This window comes from Piliocolobus tephrosceles, chromosome 4, assembly GCF_002776525.5.
Source record: "Piliocolobus tephrosceles isolate RC106 chromosome 4, ASM277652v3, whole genome shotgun sequence".
NCBI classification, from domain to species: Eukaryota; Metazoa; Chordata; class Mammalia; order Primates; family Cercopithecidae; genus Piliocolobus; species Piliocolobus tephrosceles.
In genome coordinates, this window is record NC_045437.1 from 157,968,213 (window position 1) to 157,984,438 (window position 16,226).

Here is a 16,226-nt window from a genome sequence, read left to right on the forward strand (position 1 = left end):
GTGCGTCCCCAGATGATCTGGGCACTATCTGGTCTAGCTGCCTGATTTGTCAGAGCCTAGATGAACCCTTGCCACTCCCTCTCCTCACTGGTTTGCAGAGGTGGCACCCGGAGGCTCCCCAAGTCTGCAAACTCGGGTTCTAGGGGGCGTTGGTGTCAACGGGCGTTGGTGTCAACGGGCCACAGGAGTGTGCACCTCCTAGGACAGGTAACCGCGACCCAGCTGCCATTCGAGCCTGCCCAGCCATAAAACCTAGGCTGCGAGTCGCGCGGGGGCAGGGTCGCTCGTTGATGGGGTGGGTGGCGGCGGGGTGGGCTCAATGTCACGCTCTAGCGCTCGTCGCCCGTGCTCCACCTTCCAGCCGGTTTCCCCAGAACGCCAGGTACTGACGTTGGGGAGCGGGGCCGGAGAGGGCTGGCTCGCTCTGCGGCCGGGCCCCTTCCCCGCCCGGGAGCTCGGCGGTTCCGACACCGCGGTCAGCGCGGGGCAAGCCCCAGACCCGGCCCGGTTGCTGGGCAGGGAGTAAGGCTCGGGTGCGAGCGTGCGCCGCGCCCTCCCCCTTCAGCCGTCTGCGCAGCGGCGCGGGGAGGCGGGAGCTGCGGAGCCGGAGGGCGGGGGCTAAAAATACCCGGCAGCGGCGGCGGCGGCGCTGCTACTGCTGGGGCTGCTGGGCTGCGGGGCTGCGGGGCTGCGGGCCGGGGAGGCCGGGCCCCGCTGACCGCCATGCTGACCTTCTTCCTCGTGTCGGGGGGCTCCCTCTGGCTGTTCGTAGGTAAGTGCCCGTCCTGTCCGCGTCCCGGACTCCCGTCTCCCGCAGGCCATGAGGTCTTCGCCTGAGGTGGGGGTGGTACATCTCCGCGGCCGCCAAGTCCCCATCCCCGGCTGCTGAGCTGTCCCGTCAAGGTCCCCAGGGCCGTCTAGGTACACCCTCCACCCCCAGTTCTCGCGGGCTCCGGGCCGGGTTTGGGGAGCGCCTGGGTCTGCGGAGGGAGATAGGGGGCTTGCTCACTGCGACCCACTACAAACCCCCGCCAAGTTCTTGCGTCCCCCTTCCCTGATGGCAAGGACCATCCGCGGATCAGATTAGGCCCTGAGCCAAGGCCACGGACAGACATTGCGTCCTTGTCCATCTCCTGGGACCAGGAACCCAGGGTACTGGTCCCCGAGGTCCCACAGCAGGTCAGCTGTGTAACCCGGACTGACCTGGGCTTCCTGATCCCAGCGAGGGCCTTCCTCGCGACCCCTCCCTGCCCGTCCTTCAGCCAGAGTACAAGATTTCTGTAAAGTAGGATTCACCTGACTCCTCTGCTCTGCCCAGGGCTGCTGTGTCTCCACTGTTTCCAGACCCCTCCCCTCCACCTCACAGGAGTCAGCCTCATCACTGCACTTCTTAGGGGACTAAGAGGAGCCCTGCTGGATCCCGCCTCCGCACTTACCTCCCCCAAACCCCCATACACCCACACCTGGAATCTCACCACAGGCCCTTTTATCTGCCAGTTCTACTACCCGCACCGGCTACTTCCCCTCTCTGAGCCTGGGGTCCTCCAGAATATAATACCACTAAAGGATCTCCACCTCCACCCCCACCCCCATGTGCAGATTCAGCCTGATAATTTATGTGCAGTGCTTGATCCTTAAATTGGCCTTAAACCTGTCCTAGGCCACAGCAAATGCTCTATGAATGTTAGTGTTTATTATGATCTCACATTCAAACAGCACCATCAGAAGTGGTAATAAAGCTCTTTATGAGCCAAGTAAGGGGAGGAAGTTGACCCTTTTGAAATCCTTACCTGAGACTTTGTACGTGTTATTTAATATTCACGGAAAATCCTAGGAGTTCGGTGGCACCATCCCTTTTTTTACTGAGTTCAGAGGTCAATTGACTTGCCTACTGTCACATGGATATCTGGCAGACTGGGATTCCATTCGAGGTTTTAATTAATCAACCAATGCTAAGTGCTTGGCTGGCTCAGGCCTGAACCTGGAGGGTTGGTGGGCCAGGTAATCACTTCCTCCACCCCTACCATTGCCTTGAGTTAGGCCACAGGGACACTTCCTCTGAGCTGAGGGAGTGAGTGAAGCCTCCCTAATCCCCTCAGCTCCCTAAGCTCCTTCTGTCTGCCAGTGTCTGTGACCGGCTGTGCAGGGGCACTCTGGTCCTGAGGCACATCCAGCAGGCAAGGACAGGGCTAGAGCTGGGGTTGGAGGTAAAGGGCAAGGATAATTAAAATAATGGTGATGGTGGTTATGACAGCCACCATTTAATGCCTGCGTGATAGATGGTCTCAGAACCTCTCCCCACTGCCAGGACCCCTTTGCCCTACTGTCAGGAAGCCCCCACTCAGCCATGGGTCCAAGGTCAGCTCTCTGAAGACTTGGTCTTCTGTGGCTGCAGGCAGGTGTCTAGGAGCTGCAGGACCACTTGTGACCGGGGTCATCAGCAGCCTGTGAGAAAAAGTCCCTCACTCTGTGGGGTCCTTGTCTGTGGGCAAGGTTAGCTGGCACTGACTCAAAGTGGAGTCCTGTTTCCTTGTGGAGCATTTCCTAAAGTGGTCAGCTGCCTCCTCTAATAGGAAACTGGGGGCTGCCTTGCTGAGAGACTATACAGGCCTCAGAACCGTCAAGCAGGAGTGATTCTTGGGGCAGGTAGTGGCTGCTTTCACAGAGGCCAAGCTTCTCAATGCAAAAAGCAAGAGGCTGAGGCTGGTCTATGGTGCTCATTGGATAAAATACCCCAGACAAACGCTGGGGCATTTTAAGTTATGTGTCCATCCTCCTTGAGACTTCACCTGGCCCCCAGCCTTTCTCTGGGGGCAGAAGAGACTCCTGAGTTAAGAGCGGTAGTTCTGTGAGCACAACTGAGAACATGCTCTGCCTTGTCATCTCCAGGGTCCCATGGTCCCATGGCAGCTGCCAGATCCCTTCCACTCAGCCAGTAACAGGAGGCAATGTCTCTCTTTAGTAGAGTTATGTGCTTTGTGCCACCTAACCTGGCCCTAGGGAGACGAGGTAGGGCCAGGCAAGGGCTTCCCTCAAGGGCCCTCAGGGAGAGATGACATAAAGTTGGGGATGGGGGTGTGGCATGTACCAGGAGGAGCTGATTGTCTGGGGGAGATAGCCATCTGTTCTGGGCTGTGTCTGTCCTGTTGCCTGCTAGAGAGGCCAGCAGAGTCCTGAGCCAGTCCAGATCTCACCTGTGTGCTGAATACTAAACAAGGAGACAAGTAAAATAAGTCCAGCATGAGTCAGATGCTAGGTCTGGTTTGGGGAAGCATGCCCTCAGTGCCATAAACACCTAGAGGACAATGGGAGCAGTGGATTGCAGCTTCTGCCTGCCTATACAGCACCTTCGTGCAAAGTAGAAAGAAGTCCCACTCTTGGTGGATAACTTTATAAAAGGGCACACCTTCCTCTAGGCTAAGGCAGTCCCATGCTGCAGGATCCAATCTATTCCATCATATACCCAACCATCAGTGACCTCTGAGTGGGCTTCTGCAGTATTCAGGGGAATTTGTTAGAGATAGGGAGGCCAAGTTCCTAATGGAGGAAGCCAAACCAGCAGAGTTTGTGGAAAAACTGCAATGAGGGATGAGTCTTCAGGGTCTTGTGTCTGAGCAATGTGGGTTGTGGGAGAGGATTCTGGAGAAGGTTTTATTTGGGTGACAGAAGAGCCCTCCATTTAGCTGCTGAGTCAAGAGGAAGAGAGTGGAATCCAGGAGGGTAGTAGGAGGTCATTATGATGTTACGGATAAGAATAGATGTGGCCCAAGGATGGCTTGAGTTGAGGCTGGGCTCCAGTAAGGAGAAGAGATAAGCCCCTACCCCTGGTCTTTGCCTTAGGAGAAGTGGGGCTGGCCCTGGTGGGGTGAGACAAGGTTGCCGGTCTAAAGAATGGTTTGGCATGCTCCTGGTTATAGATGCCTAGGGCAAGCATAGACTTGCACACTTTGGCTTAGTTCAGGCCCATGAGATCCTTCCCTTACCCCATTCTGGGCTCCCATTAGGGTAGAGAATTGACTTGAGGTCTAGGGCCACCCCAGGGGTTTGGAGATGGCAGTTATGAATTGGGACAGATGGTGGAGCTCCAGGCAGAACAGGTGGCTCTGTGGCCAGCTGGGGACATGCCTCACAAACGAAGCCTGAATTTGTACAGGGTGCACCAGCGTGGAGCAGGATTTTGCCCTCAGCACCTTCTCACAGCTCTCCAGCCTGTATGGTAGGAACATCCTGACACCAGGGGGCAGCAGAACCCAGTCATTATGCTCTCCAGCTGGTGTTCTGCCCCTTGTGATTATAAAGATTCACAGGTTGACCTTCAGAAGGCTGAATGTGGCTCAGCTACAGCCTCAGATGGGACTCAGGACTGTCCCATACATGGGGTGAGTGATCATGAGGCTCTGGCTTGTTTGTAAAACTGGGCAAAAGTTACAGGCTTTTGTATAACAGAAGCTACACTGTGTATCCAGCTAGCACTGGGCACATAGTAGGCACTCAAATACTCATTAAGTACTAGGTGTGTGTGGAGGGGTGTTTTTATGGGATTAACTGCTGCAAACAAGACTGACTTGGCTCCTGTTTCACTGAGCACCTACCATGTGTCAAGCACCCTGTCTATGATTCTCCGAGCTTTCCTTCCATCCTCCCACAACACTGTGAGCTGTTTTCCCCATTACCTAGGTGAGGCCCTGAGACTCAGAGAGGTTCAGTGGTGAAGCAACTTGTAAGAGCTGTGAGTCAGGCCACATTCTCAGACTTTCACTCCAGGAAGGGACCACCAGGCATGATCAGCCAGCCATGTTAGCTAAAATTATAATAACTTGTGTTAGGCTTTCCTTAAAGAGGGTCCAGGATTCTGACATCAGAAAGGGAGGAGGGAAAGAAAAGGCATTCCAGGCCAAGGGACCTGTGTAAGGGAAGATTGGCAATAGGAATCTGAATGAATCTGAATGAAGTTGAAGGACAAATTCTGCTCGGCCAGTGAGGTTGCCAGAGCTGGACTCTGCAGGCTTAGGATAACAGGCCAAGCAGCATTGGCTGTATTCTGTGCAGCGGTTGCGTCAAGGAGGTATGGGTAGAACTGGGCATGTGGATGACCAAGGTGACACTATTCCTGTGCTCCACAAGCCTCCTCCACAAGTCCCATGGTCTCCTTGAGGGCAGGGCCAGGTGTCTCATGTCTATGTCCCCAACCCAGAGTTGGGCACACAGGGTACATAAGTGTTTATTGCATAAACTAATGATATAAAGAATTCCCTGAGAGTAATTTATTTTAATAATGTGTTTTATAAGCTGTTTCATTACCACAAGTCAATCAGTAAACAACAGATTTTGAGTGTGCTCCTGCTAGGATGCCAGGCTTTGTGCCCAGCTGGGGGATGACGCTAATATGTTAGAAGCAGTAGGGAAAAGCAGGTGTAAACTCCTTGCAGGCAGGGCCAGGTTACCCTTCACTGGAGAACCCTGAGTGCTGAGAATCAGTGCAGCCTGGAACAGAAGGAGGTGCTCCAGAAGTGTTTACTGAATGAATGAATGAACTAGTGAACCCACAGCTTCTGGGTGACCGGTTTTGTGGAAGAGAGTCTTCTCTGAGGGCTATTGCTTCCTTAGAGCTCCAAGGTTCCAGTCTCCTGATAGATGGGGAGCTTGAGCCACTCTGCCAATCCTAGATGAGAGGAATTCCCAGTCAAGGTCCTCACCTCACTGGATGGTCTGGTGTGATGGCCCCATTCCTTGCATTGGCCTCGCCAGAGTTCCCACTAACCATCCACTGGGTCCCCGGATTGGTGGGGTTAGGGAAGTGCTATGGATGAGATGCTGCTTTGAGCCCTTGGGGTTGTCCTTCAGGATGCCCAAGGGTGGTTTCTCATCATTTGCTCGGCTGCCCCAGGAGATCCGTGGTAGGCGTGGTTATTCCCGGGCCTACTTCCTTTGTGTAGCTCCTAATTCATGTGCATCTTGGGGCCTGGGACAGGCAGAAATGGGAAGATGGGAAGTGGATTGGAACAGAAATTCCAAGCCAAGCCGAGCTATCTATTCTGAGACCCAACCAATACTCTCAGAGCTGGAAGGATTTCAAATCCCAAGAAGTCCCACCTGACCCTGTTTGCCAGCTCTTCCCAGAGACACGCTTCCTCTCCCCGCACCTAATCCAGGTATTTAGTAGGGGTTGTCCGGGGGAGTTGGGAATGGCTTCTGATTTGCCATCTGCCCATTTAAGCCTGTGTTCTGAGATCACTGTCTCCTGGGAATTTAGAGCAGGAAGCCAGACCAGTGAGGGAGCAATCAGCATCTTAGTATTCAGCCCCTGCTATAAGCAAATGTGGGCTGGCACCTATTAGGGCCAGGAAGAGACTTAGTAATTGATAGCTATTGGATAAATGAGTGAGTAGACAGGCCCAGGTTGACTGGGCAGCTCTGAGACAGACCCTATTGACCAGTGCCTGGGACCCCACCTCACTCTCAGCATAGCCTGGCCTAGCAGTGCAGGATGTGGATTCCAAGTGACTGATCAAGACTCAGTCCTGCTACAAAGCCCTGCTTTTCCCTCCAACTCATGGACTGTTGTAGGGGCTGAGACTCCCCTGTGGGACTCCTCCTGCCCACGCACCCCTGTGTCAGCCTTAGCTTTGCGGCAGACCATTCTAGACACTGACTGCGGATCCTGCTTGATAAATAGGCAGAAACATCAGTGGGAGAGACAGTGAGGTCAACCAGATATTGGATAGAAAGGGCAGCTGGAGGCTGCACAGCAAGGACAGTCAGAGCTGGGACGGAGAGCAGCAAGGTGGGATGTGAGCTGGCCAGTGAGATTGGACAGGGAGGTTGGCTGGAGGCTGGACGGCAAGGCCTTTTGGCCAGTGAGAGGAAGGCAACTGTCAGTATGGAGAAAGTGGACTCAGTGGAGACCCATCCAGGCCTGCAGTGACCCCTTTGCTTTGGAAGGGGCAAAAGCTCTGGCCACTCTGCCCTGTCACTAGAGCTGATGCTGCATGAAGCCACCTAGACCCTAGGACCTGGCTTAGTGGCTGGAGAACTTTAGTGTTCATGGTGACTGTGCTTTCCAGCAGATGGGCTGGATGTAATTCTCTGGGGACGCTTTCAACTCATGCATATATATATATATAAACTTTTTTTTTGAGACAGAGTTTTGTTGTTGTTGCCCAGGCTGGAGTGCAATGGCGTGATCGCGGCTCACTGCAACCTCTGCCTCCTGGGTACAAGTGATTCTCCTGCCTCAGCCTCCCATGTAGGCGGGATTACAGGTGCCCGCCACCACGCCCGGTTAATTTTTTTGTAGTTTTAGTAGAGACGGGGTTTCACCACATTGGCCAGGCTGTTCTCAAACTCCTGACCTCAGGTGATCTAAGTGATCCACCCACCTCAAAATCCCAGCCTCCCAAAGTGCTGGGATTACAAGTATGAGCCACCATGCCCAGCCAACTCATGCATATTCTACACGCCAACTCCCCTAAGCCTAGGTCTGTCTGTGGTGGCAGGGAGGGTTTAGAGAAAAATGGAGGGTGGGCCTTCCCCCATCCAGTAGGCTGGTAGGGGATTTGGGTGCATGTGTCCCTGATCTCCTTGCCGCAGACCAGATATGGAAGGCTATGACCTGTGGGGCCAACTTTTCCAGATCACTCTGAAGTGTCCTGTCTCCTCTGCCTCCCGCTTCTGATCCCTGGACAGTTCCATGACCTCTCACAGAGACATGCCGGGCACCTTGGCTTCATGAAGATACTGTGTGCCCCAAAGGAATAGTAGTTGCCTTTGGCCCCAGAGGCTGACAAGACATATCTCCCTTGGATTTCAGGAGATCTATGGAGCATCCACCAACCCACCTATTGGAATTCAAAATCAATTCCAAAGTGATTTTGTTCTAGATGTCCTCTCAGGCTCAATGGCCACATATGTGCTTGAGATCTTGCTGTGCTATTTCTCCTGATAGTGGGAGTCCGAGTGGCATCCATGCTCCACAGGGCACAAGGTCTGTGCTGTGGTTAATGGGCAACTCCTGGTGACCATGGGGTGTCAGAGAAGCAGTGTTTTGTCTGCTGAAAGTCAGCCAAAAAAAGGAAAAGACTGAAGCCTGACCTTGGCATGGAGCCTTGGTTGAAAAGGAGCCCGAGCCCTGGAAGCTATTGGTCCCACACAGGGGGCTCTGGGCCGCCCTCATCCCCACCCCCAGCTTGAGGGCACTTGCGGCAGCAGGACCGTGGGTACCAGGCAGAGGACACACGTGACCTCCATTCTTAAAAGTCCTCTCTGTGCACTGCAGGGTCTTCTCATGTACCAGCACTTTTTTCTTCCCATTTCTTTCTCCATGTTTACCATCAACACTGTGAGAATGACTGAAGTTTCCTTATACAAAAAAACAGGTGCTACTTCAGACTCAGCCACTACTATTTTTGAAAAGCACAAAACCAACAGAGCCTCAGAGGGGGCTGACCCTCTTTCTGGATCCCACCTCCATCCCCCCCGACCTTACATAGTGCTTTCCTCAGCAGCCACCGAGGCCCCCAGCTCCCTCTCCAGAGATGGTGGGTTCCTTCCAGTGGGTGCAAAGTGAGAGCCCCAGTGATGGGTGTTCACAGTGGGTCAGTGTGAACAACACCCGAGGACCTGCCTGGGCCAGCTGGGGCCTCGTTTTGCTTTGGTCTGAAAGACATTTTTGTTTTCTGGTGAGAACAGCCCCAGCCTGGCCAGGAGCTGGCCAGCGGCAGGAATACAAAGGCTTTCATGTGACAGACCCAAGTGGAGTGATGCCCTCCTGCCAGCAGCAGGCCCTCCCCTGCCGCTCCTGGGAGGTGGCCATTTGCATTTTTCCCATTCATCCTGGCCTTGAAAAGGAGGCCTGAGTTCTCAGTGCTCCCTGCCCACTGAGGGCTGGGCTGCTCCAGTCTAGTGTTAACTCTGTGGACACTGTAGGCTCTCACAGGCCAACAGCAGAACTTGACTGCTTGCCGCCGGAGGGAGGGCAGCTTAAGGCTGCAGCTGCGGTGCCGCCTGACCTCCAGAGTGGAGATTCAGAAGGTGGCAGATTCCTGTTGACCAGCACAGCCTTTTGCTAAACTGGAGAAAATTCAGATTTGTTTCTTCTTGTGGCATTCAGAAGAGGAATTTTGTCAGACTATGGGGATACCAGAATATTCAGCTATTTACCAAATTTGCCAGAAAATGCACCCTTAACCAAAGGCAAAACTCTTTTTGTCTTGCTCACTTTCTAGTCTACAAAAACATTCAGTGACTCTTTAATGGTAGGTGAAGGAACCATGGCGGATCCCGGCTGCAGCAGCAATCCCTTTGCCAAGTGTGCCTGGGGCACTTTTGCATACCAAACCCCCAGGGCTGAGTGCCATTAGCTTATGGGCTGTGACTCTGAAGGCATGAGGCAGATATACAGTACCCATCACCATCTTTTTCCTTTCTCCCCACAGCTAAGTGCCATCCTGCCAGCCTCAGCTTCTTGCCCCCGTCCTCAATGCAGCCAGGCCTCTGCCTCCTTCCCGCCACTGTGTGAGGGCTCCTGCCAGGGGCCCCAACATCTTACAGGCTCTTCCTGTGACTTACCAACACACTTCTGTCACTCTGCTATAGCCTCGTTCTCCTCCCTTTCCCACCCAGCCTCTCCTTGCTCTCTCTCCCTGGCCAAGGATGTCTCAGGTTCTATCTTTTGTGCATTTCTCCCCTAGCACATGTCCACAGGAGACCAGGAGGGTTCCTAAGTGAACAAGCAGGCAAGCAAATCCCTCTCTTTCTCCCCCCACCTCAGTGACCCCCAACCATATCTTGGCAGGACCCTTCCTACTTCAAGGAGCTTCCCTCTAGCTGGAGGAGGTTGCATCCCATCCTGCTTGTACCCCGGCCAGCTGCAGTTGAGCTCTGAGTGCATGGCCTCGCCATGAGCAGCCCATATGCCCTTTACTGGTTCAGGCTTAGTTTGCAGTGTGTCCTAAGTTTGAGCCAGTGACAGAAAATGGATCATTGCTCCTGAGGCCAGGACACCAGCAGTCCTGACGTGGACATGGCCGGGAAGGCAAAGGATCATGTTACAGCCACAGGACTTGGCTTCCTGCACAGAAGGACTTGGCCAGGGAGTGTTCCTCTGCCTGTGAGGTGATCGTGGCCCTGGTCAGTATTCATAGGGTCCTGCCTGCTGTCCCAGGGCTTGGCGTGGAAGGAACTGAACTCGTCCACACCATCAGTCCTGGTTGTCATACCCTGTAAATATTTCCAAAGGGACCACTGCTGTTGTTTTAGCTCCTGCTGCCCCTCTTTGCCCTGAGAACTTTGGCCTGCCTGATTCATAGTGAGGACAGCCTTTATCTCAGAGCGTGTGAAAGACACTGTGTATCTGTTTGCTCCTCTGTTCTCAAGGCTATTCGTATTTTAAAGTTCCTGAAGGCATTGTTTGTGCCTGGCTTCCTGGTGGTAGCATCACGAATGTGGACCCAGATTCCCTGAGCAGGGCTTAGGGTAAGTGAGATTTTTGAGAGGTACTGTCGTGAAGATGGGGAGGCCAGCAGGTGGTGGAGGCCGCTACAGGGAGGCATGTTCACAGTGAGCTTGGGCTAGTTGCAACAGGTGGCTCTGTAAAGTGCTCAGTCACAGCCAGCCTTAGTTGGGCCTTTCTACATTCAAGGGGCTTAATTGAACCATCAGAGCTATGATCAGGCTCCTTGGGGAAGCTTGGCAGGTGATACACCATGTAACCTGGCAATCCCATATGGTGTCCTGGACCTCTGTCTCATGGGGGATGCACAGTGGGTCTCACTTGGCAATTCCCAAGTCAGGGAGGCTCTTTGCTCTATTTCTGCCCTGGTCTTAATGTGGTTCTGCGAATCTAATTAAAACCCAAGAGGAAAAGGGAGAGCAAGCCCCTCTCTCACAGCAGAGACCAGCTTGGATCCCTGTGTGGAGAGGGTAGGTGTTAGGCAAGTGTGGGTTACTGTGTTTGCACCTCTGCAGGTCAGGGTTGCACATGTGTAACAGTGAAGGCTGTGCATTTCTTAACCTGGCAACTGGGCTGCATAGTGCCTAGGGCAAAACTACTCCCTCAGCTCTATGCCTCTGGCACTCTGTGGGATTTCCCACCGGCCACTGGATTTCCTGCCCCAGAGACTGCCTTGAGAAGCATTAAAGGAAGCTTTCATACTAAAAAACATCTCTGAAGATATCTGGAGAAAAGTAAGGGTCCTGCCTAGAAGAAAGGGGAAGTGACTTTGTGGGCTGATCGGGGGTCCTCAGATATTTGTTCATTTTAATCGGGGTGGGTTGGGGGAAGCTAGGGCCAAGTTCCAGATGAGGGTCGCTGAGGCAGGAAGCTCTCCTCATGGCTCACCCAGATGGTAGGGTGAGTAGTAGAAGCCGTTATCAGCTCCAGGAAAGGTGTTGCAAGCCTGTGGGCTCCCGAGTTGCCAGGCAATTAGGCAAACAGCTTTCAAGAGGTAGCTCAGAGCACTGGGTCCTGTCCTGGGACATTCTTGCAGCAAGGGAGCAGGGTTAAATTTGGGTGGACAGTGGCCCAGTGCAGGCAGACTCATAATTGCCCAGAAGCACTTGATGTGAGTAGGGCCTGGGGGCAGTGGTAAGCTGGGTCCTGTGGCCTGGACTTGTCTTTTACTTATTAGCAGGTGCCACCATGAGTCTAGCTGTCTGTCTTATGATCAGAATGAATGTCCAATTCAAAATACGCAGTAATCATATTTGTGTGCTCAGCCGCATGTTAGCCATGGAAGTAGTAGTGAAAATGCTATGGAAGTAGCCACCCACACCCGTAAGCCTCACAGCAGGCTCACTACAGATCTTGCAGTAGTGAGACCCCCTGGGAGTCCCTGGGACCTCAGTCTCTCAGTCTGGCAGAGGTGCTACAGGACTTCAGAGCTCAGCTTTCGTCCTAATAGGCAAGGGTGTGAGTTCTGGCTCCAGGGTGACCATTCCTGTGCAAGCCAGGCAACAGTATCTCTTAGTGCAGGCTGTGCAGGCCTCACAGCAGGACTGGTGTGCTGCCCTGGGGTCTTGTGGTGGAGATCAGCCACTATCTTCCACCTGCTGGCTCTGATCCTTGGTCCAGAGTGTCCTCACTTCCCAGAGCATCCCTAAGCAGATGTTTTATCTGAAACTATGTTGTTTCTTTCCTCTTCCCAAGTAGGTTGGCTGTGACTGTGACCTTGTGGGGGTGGGGAGCAGAGGCAGCCCCTGGGAGCGGCTGGAGGCAGAATATCCCGGGTGGATGGTGCAGTCGCCCTCAGTGCCAGAGAGCTGGCATCCCCACCCCCTACTCCCCACTACTTCCTGTCACCCCTCCCACCACCCCCTACACACATAAACTCATGCTCACTGCAGTCCCAAGACCATCGCAAAGGCCTGGCCCTAATCGTTGTCTCAAATGGATGTGTAAGGAGCCTTTGTTTTTAAGAAACCCGCTTGGCAAACTCCCTGTCAGAACTGCAAACGGGGAGGTGAGGGGAAAAACGGGGGTGCAAGCTGAGGCTCTGGCACACTGGCAGGGTGAGGGTTAAGGCTGGGTTGCTTGGCTCTGAGCTGATCTGAGCCAGCACCGCCCTGCATGCAGATGGAGGTGGGGCTGGCGGGGGCCTTGAGGGGCCAGCAACTCCTTACAGAACTGCTCTGTGCCCTGGTCCCTGCCAGACCTGCTCCCACAGCCACCAGGGAGCCTGCGCCACCACTGCTAGCGCCTCTACCACCACCCGGCTTCTCAGAGCAGGCGGCTGTTGCCATCGGCTGTCCCCAGGAGGGCAGACTCGGGGCAGGGCCTTCACCACTTTGTGCTTTGATCAAGATGTGGTAACTTCTTTCCCTGGGCCCCACAGGCCCTATAAAGGGAGGCTGGTTCTAGTGGGACGAGCTCAGCCGTCTCCCCAGTGCCAGGAGCCTGCTGGAAAGGTAGGGTGTGAATGCATCTACTTGTGCAAGTTGTCTTTGAGCCCCTTTGGCTTGCAAAGAGATGGAGTAACTGCTTCAGCTACTTACTATCTACTAAGTGTTTCCCTTACTACATTCCTGGCACTGCACTCTCGGTCCACGAGCTTGTTTGAGATGAGGCCCAGAGGGGCAAAGTGACCTGCCCAAGGCCACACAGCTATCAAGCGACTGAGTCAAGATTTGGACCCAGGTCAGTTCAGCACCGGAATACCCACTTTGGGCCCTCTCCCAAGCTTGTTTGCTAGGGTCCCTGGGCCCTGGGAGAGGTTGTAGTTTTCTTTTAGAGTTCTTCACTTGGAGTTGAAGAGATTCTGCAATGATTTGGTGGCTGGGCTTGAGCTTCTCCACCCTTTTTGAAGACCTCAGAGGTTTTCAGAGGCCCAGAACTCCATAATATGAAGCCCTCTTAGAGAGGCTGATACAGAGGAAGCTGGAGTGATTCTAAGGGGAGGGAAGAATCTGAGGATCATGGAGAGCCTCAGTGTGATCATTAGTTTGGACTCTGGTCCTAAGGCAATAGGAAGCCAGATAAGATTTTTGAGTAGTGGCATGACATGATCCTACCTACATATCAGGAAATAACTTTGGTAACAGCGCAAGCACCTGTTAGAGCAAGGAGACCTATGGAGAGGGTGGTATGGGAGACTGGGCTTTGCTTGGTGGTGGCTGTCAGGTCAGGGGCTATTGGGGTAGAGAGGAGTGGTTGGGTATCCAGCTAGACAGTGAAGCCTAGAGTATGGAGGTTAGGAGGCTGGACCAGCAGAGGGTTCTTGGAGCCATGCCAGGGTCCCCAGGGCCATTTCCACAGTGACTGTGCTCTGGGGCTTTGCTTCTGCCCCCCCACCACCTTGGAACCAACATATTTCCCCCCGGGGCCCCTTTCTTCCTGTTCTCTCCCGTGCTGGATTGCCCTAAATCAGCAGAGGGCATGCTGAGGTGGGAGGAAGTTCCAGTTTCCTCAGCCTTAGATACTACTTGGTATTCTGAACTGGTTTGTGCTGAAGAAAAAGATGTCGGATATTCCAGGAAGAGAGGAGGAGGCGGCCAGTTCATGTCAAGTGGCTTGTTCATGCCTGGGTTCTCCTGCCAGGTGAATATTTACAAACACAGCCACTCACCTGGCAACACCAGCACCACTGATTCCCTTGAGTGCTGTCCGCACTGCCCTTGCCCCCGACACACACACAATACACATCTCTGCTGCAGCCAAGAGAGTCTCTTGGGGTATGGAAGGAGGCAGCACAACTGGGACCCTAGAGACCACCAAGCCCTACCCCAGGTCAAAAGAGAGGTGTGGAGGTCAGAGGAGGCCGAGGCCCTGTGAAATAATGAGATGACACCAGACTCCAAGGCTGAGGGTCTGCCCTCCCCATGCCAAAGGCTTGGTGGCTTGGGCTGACTGTGAGGCCCATGTCCTCAGGGGACCTGGACTCACAACTCCGCCTTGCAGTGGCTCACGGGTCTGAAGGGAACCTCAGTGTAAATGCAAGCAGTTCTGACTGACTGAGAGGATTGGTAAGCCTGAAAGAACGAGGTCCTCTGGTTGCTGCCCAGCCAAGGAGGGGTGCCGGCCCAGCCTCAAGGCCAGAGGAGCTGCCACTGCTGCAAATACCTCCTTTGGGGTGAACACCTAAGTAGAAGTTGTAAGGAGGAGTGGGCAGCCAAACCCTTTGTGCATTGCCTTCCATCACCCCAGGTAGGAGGAGAAGGACGCAGCCAGGAGAAGTTGGTGAGTTCTTGATGTGAGACCAGGAGGAAGCCCACCCATGTGGGCTTGGTGAAAAATAGCAAATGACTGGCCTGACTGGCTTGTCCCCTCACACAGGCTCTGGTGGCCTTGCACTTCCCCCAGCCCCTGAACCTGGGCCTGGGTTCTTCCAAGCAGCTGGAGCTGGTTGTCTGTGGGCTCAGTGCCAATGCAAAGGAAAGGATGGATTGTGAGAGTGGGCCCAGTGTTGGCAGGGGCTGGGGTGGTCATACCGCATGAGGGGCTGGCATTGAGACTGCAGTCTTGGGCTTGAGTCCATGCTCTGCTACTTCTTTACTGTGTGCCTCGCTTGCTGAACAAGGTGGCTTCTCCAGTGGAGTCTCTGTGCTCCCACCTTAGACGGAGTACCTGCAGCTGTCGTGAGGGTCAAACAGTACAGTGTGTAGGAAAGGGCTGCCCAGGCATCAGGAATTCAGGAATTTTAGGCCAAGTCTCCTTCTTCCTCCCACTGAGGACCATGGTAATATGGTGACTGCTGAAAGCTCAGTATATCCAAGAGGCCAGCCCCACAGACTTGTAGCACTGATCTTTGCATGAGATTTTGTGGGCTCAGTGCTTTATTTTCTGCACAGAATATTCTGTTCCCTAAGTGTCCCATGTGTTCTTTCAACTCCAGCCTTTGTATATTTACTTTCCTCTGCCAGGCCACCCTTTCGTCTTTATCTTTCATTCTCAGGATCAATATCACTTCCTGCCAGAAGCCTGCCCTGACTCCCTCGTATCTGAGTCAGGCAGCTTTTCTGGCTCCCCATGTCTGATCATAAGCACTGCCCATTTCCTCATGTGTCCTCCCCATGGGACCGAGGGCAGGCCCAACTCTGAGCTAGATGACAACAGGGACCGTGTGAGGGTCTGCTAGATGGGTAGAAGGACAGATGGATGACTTGGCTAATCTGGGCTGTGCTCTGTAAAAACTCTAGCATTGCACCGAATGCCACAATACACAAAGCTTAGAGTCCGCGAGCAACTGCCAAGGGCCAGGGACTGGTGGTAATGAGGTATCCTTCCGGAGTTCCCTTTAAAACTTTTGGGATATACAGCTGAGCCCTCGTGCTAGGCATGAGGTTTTCGGTTCTTGGCTTCTCAGATCATTGAGTCAGTTCATCTCCTTTAAGAAAAATGTCCATCAGCTCAGAACCCACCCTAAGAGCTGGTGAGCATGTCTGGATTTTCTACTAAGTAGTGAGTCATTTATCTGATAGGCCTGACTGTGATTTTATCTTCCCATCTGCAGCTTAGGGAAGTAAATGTCCCAAGAAGGCCAGCAGGTCACCTACCCAGAGTCTTCTCCAGAGTGATTTTCCCTGGTGAATCCACTGTGGTCCGTAGCTTGTCCTCTGCTTTATTATGCAGAAGCTGAATCGGATGGATATGCTAGGAGTGGGTTGTTCCTCCAGGATGGTCTCATAACTGACCCAGCTCAAGGAAGCTCCTATTAAAACTGGATTTCCAGCTCAGGAGCGCGGTGAAAATACCACACTTGGCTGGAGGCTAACCCAGAGCCTATGGGTGGCTG

The 16,226-nt window shown here is 53.6% G+C and overlaps 1 protein-coding gene and 1 long non-coding RNA gene across 7 annotated transcripts in view; one reads left to right on the forward strand and one right to left on the reverse strand.

Moving 5' to 3' along the window:
* The first annotated feature begins 626 nt into the window (after positions 1–626).
* Positions 627–16,226, forward strand: part of ACSL6 (acyl-CoA synthetase long chain family member 6) — a 58,269-nt gene continuing 42,669 nt past the window's right edge. For 4 of the 6 annotated variants that reach the window (XM_023196705.1, XM_023196657.1, XM_023196648.1 and 1 more), the window contains exon 1: positions 627–772. In XM_023196705.1, the coding sequence (XP_023052473.1) occupies positions 724–772 (49 nt within the window). In that variant the 5' untranslated portion in view covers positions 627–723. Of the gene's footprint in view, positions 773–12,595; positions 12,904–12,949; positions 13,133–16,226 lie in introns of those variants that run through there. The other 2 variants (XM_023196665.1, XM_023196686.1) reach the window with 2 other exon arrangements.
* LOC111529711 lies at positions 5,264–8,705 on the reverse strand. Its single transcript, XR_002727509.1, has 2 exons — positions 8,486–8,705; positions 5,264–5,962 (listed from the first exon to the last, which is right to left on the reverse strand). It is a non-coding gene; the product is annotated as an uncharacterized LOC111529711 (long non-coding RNA).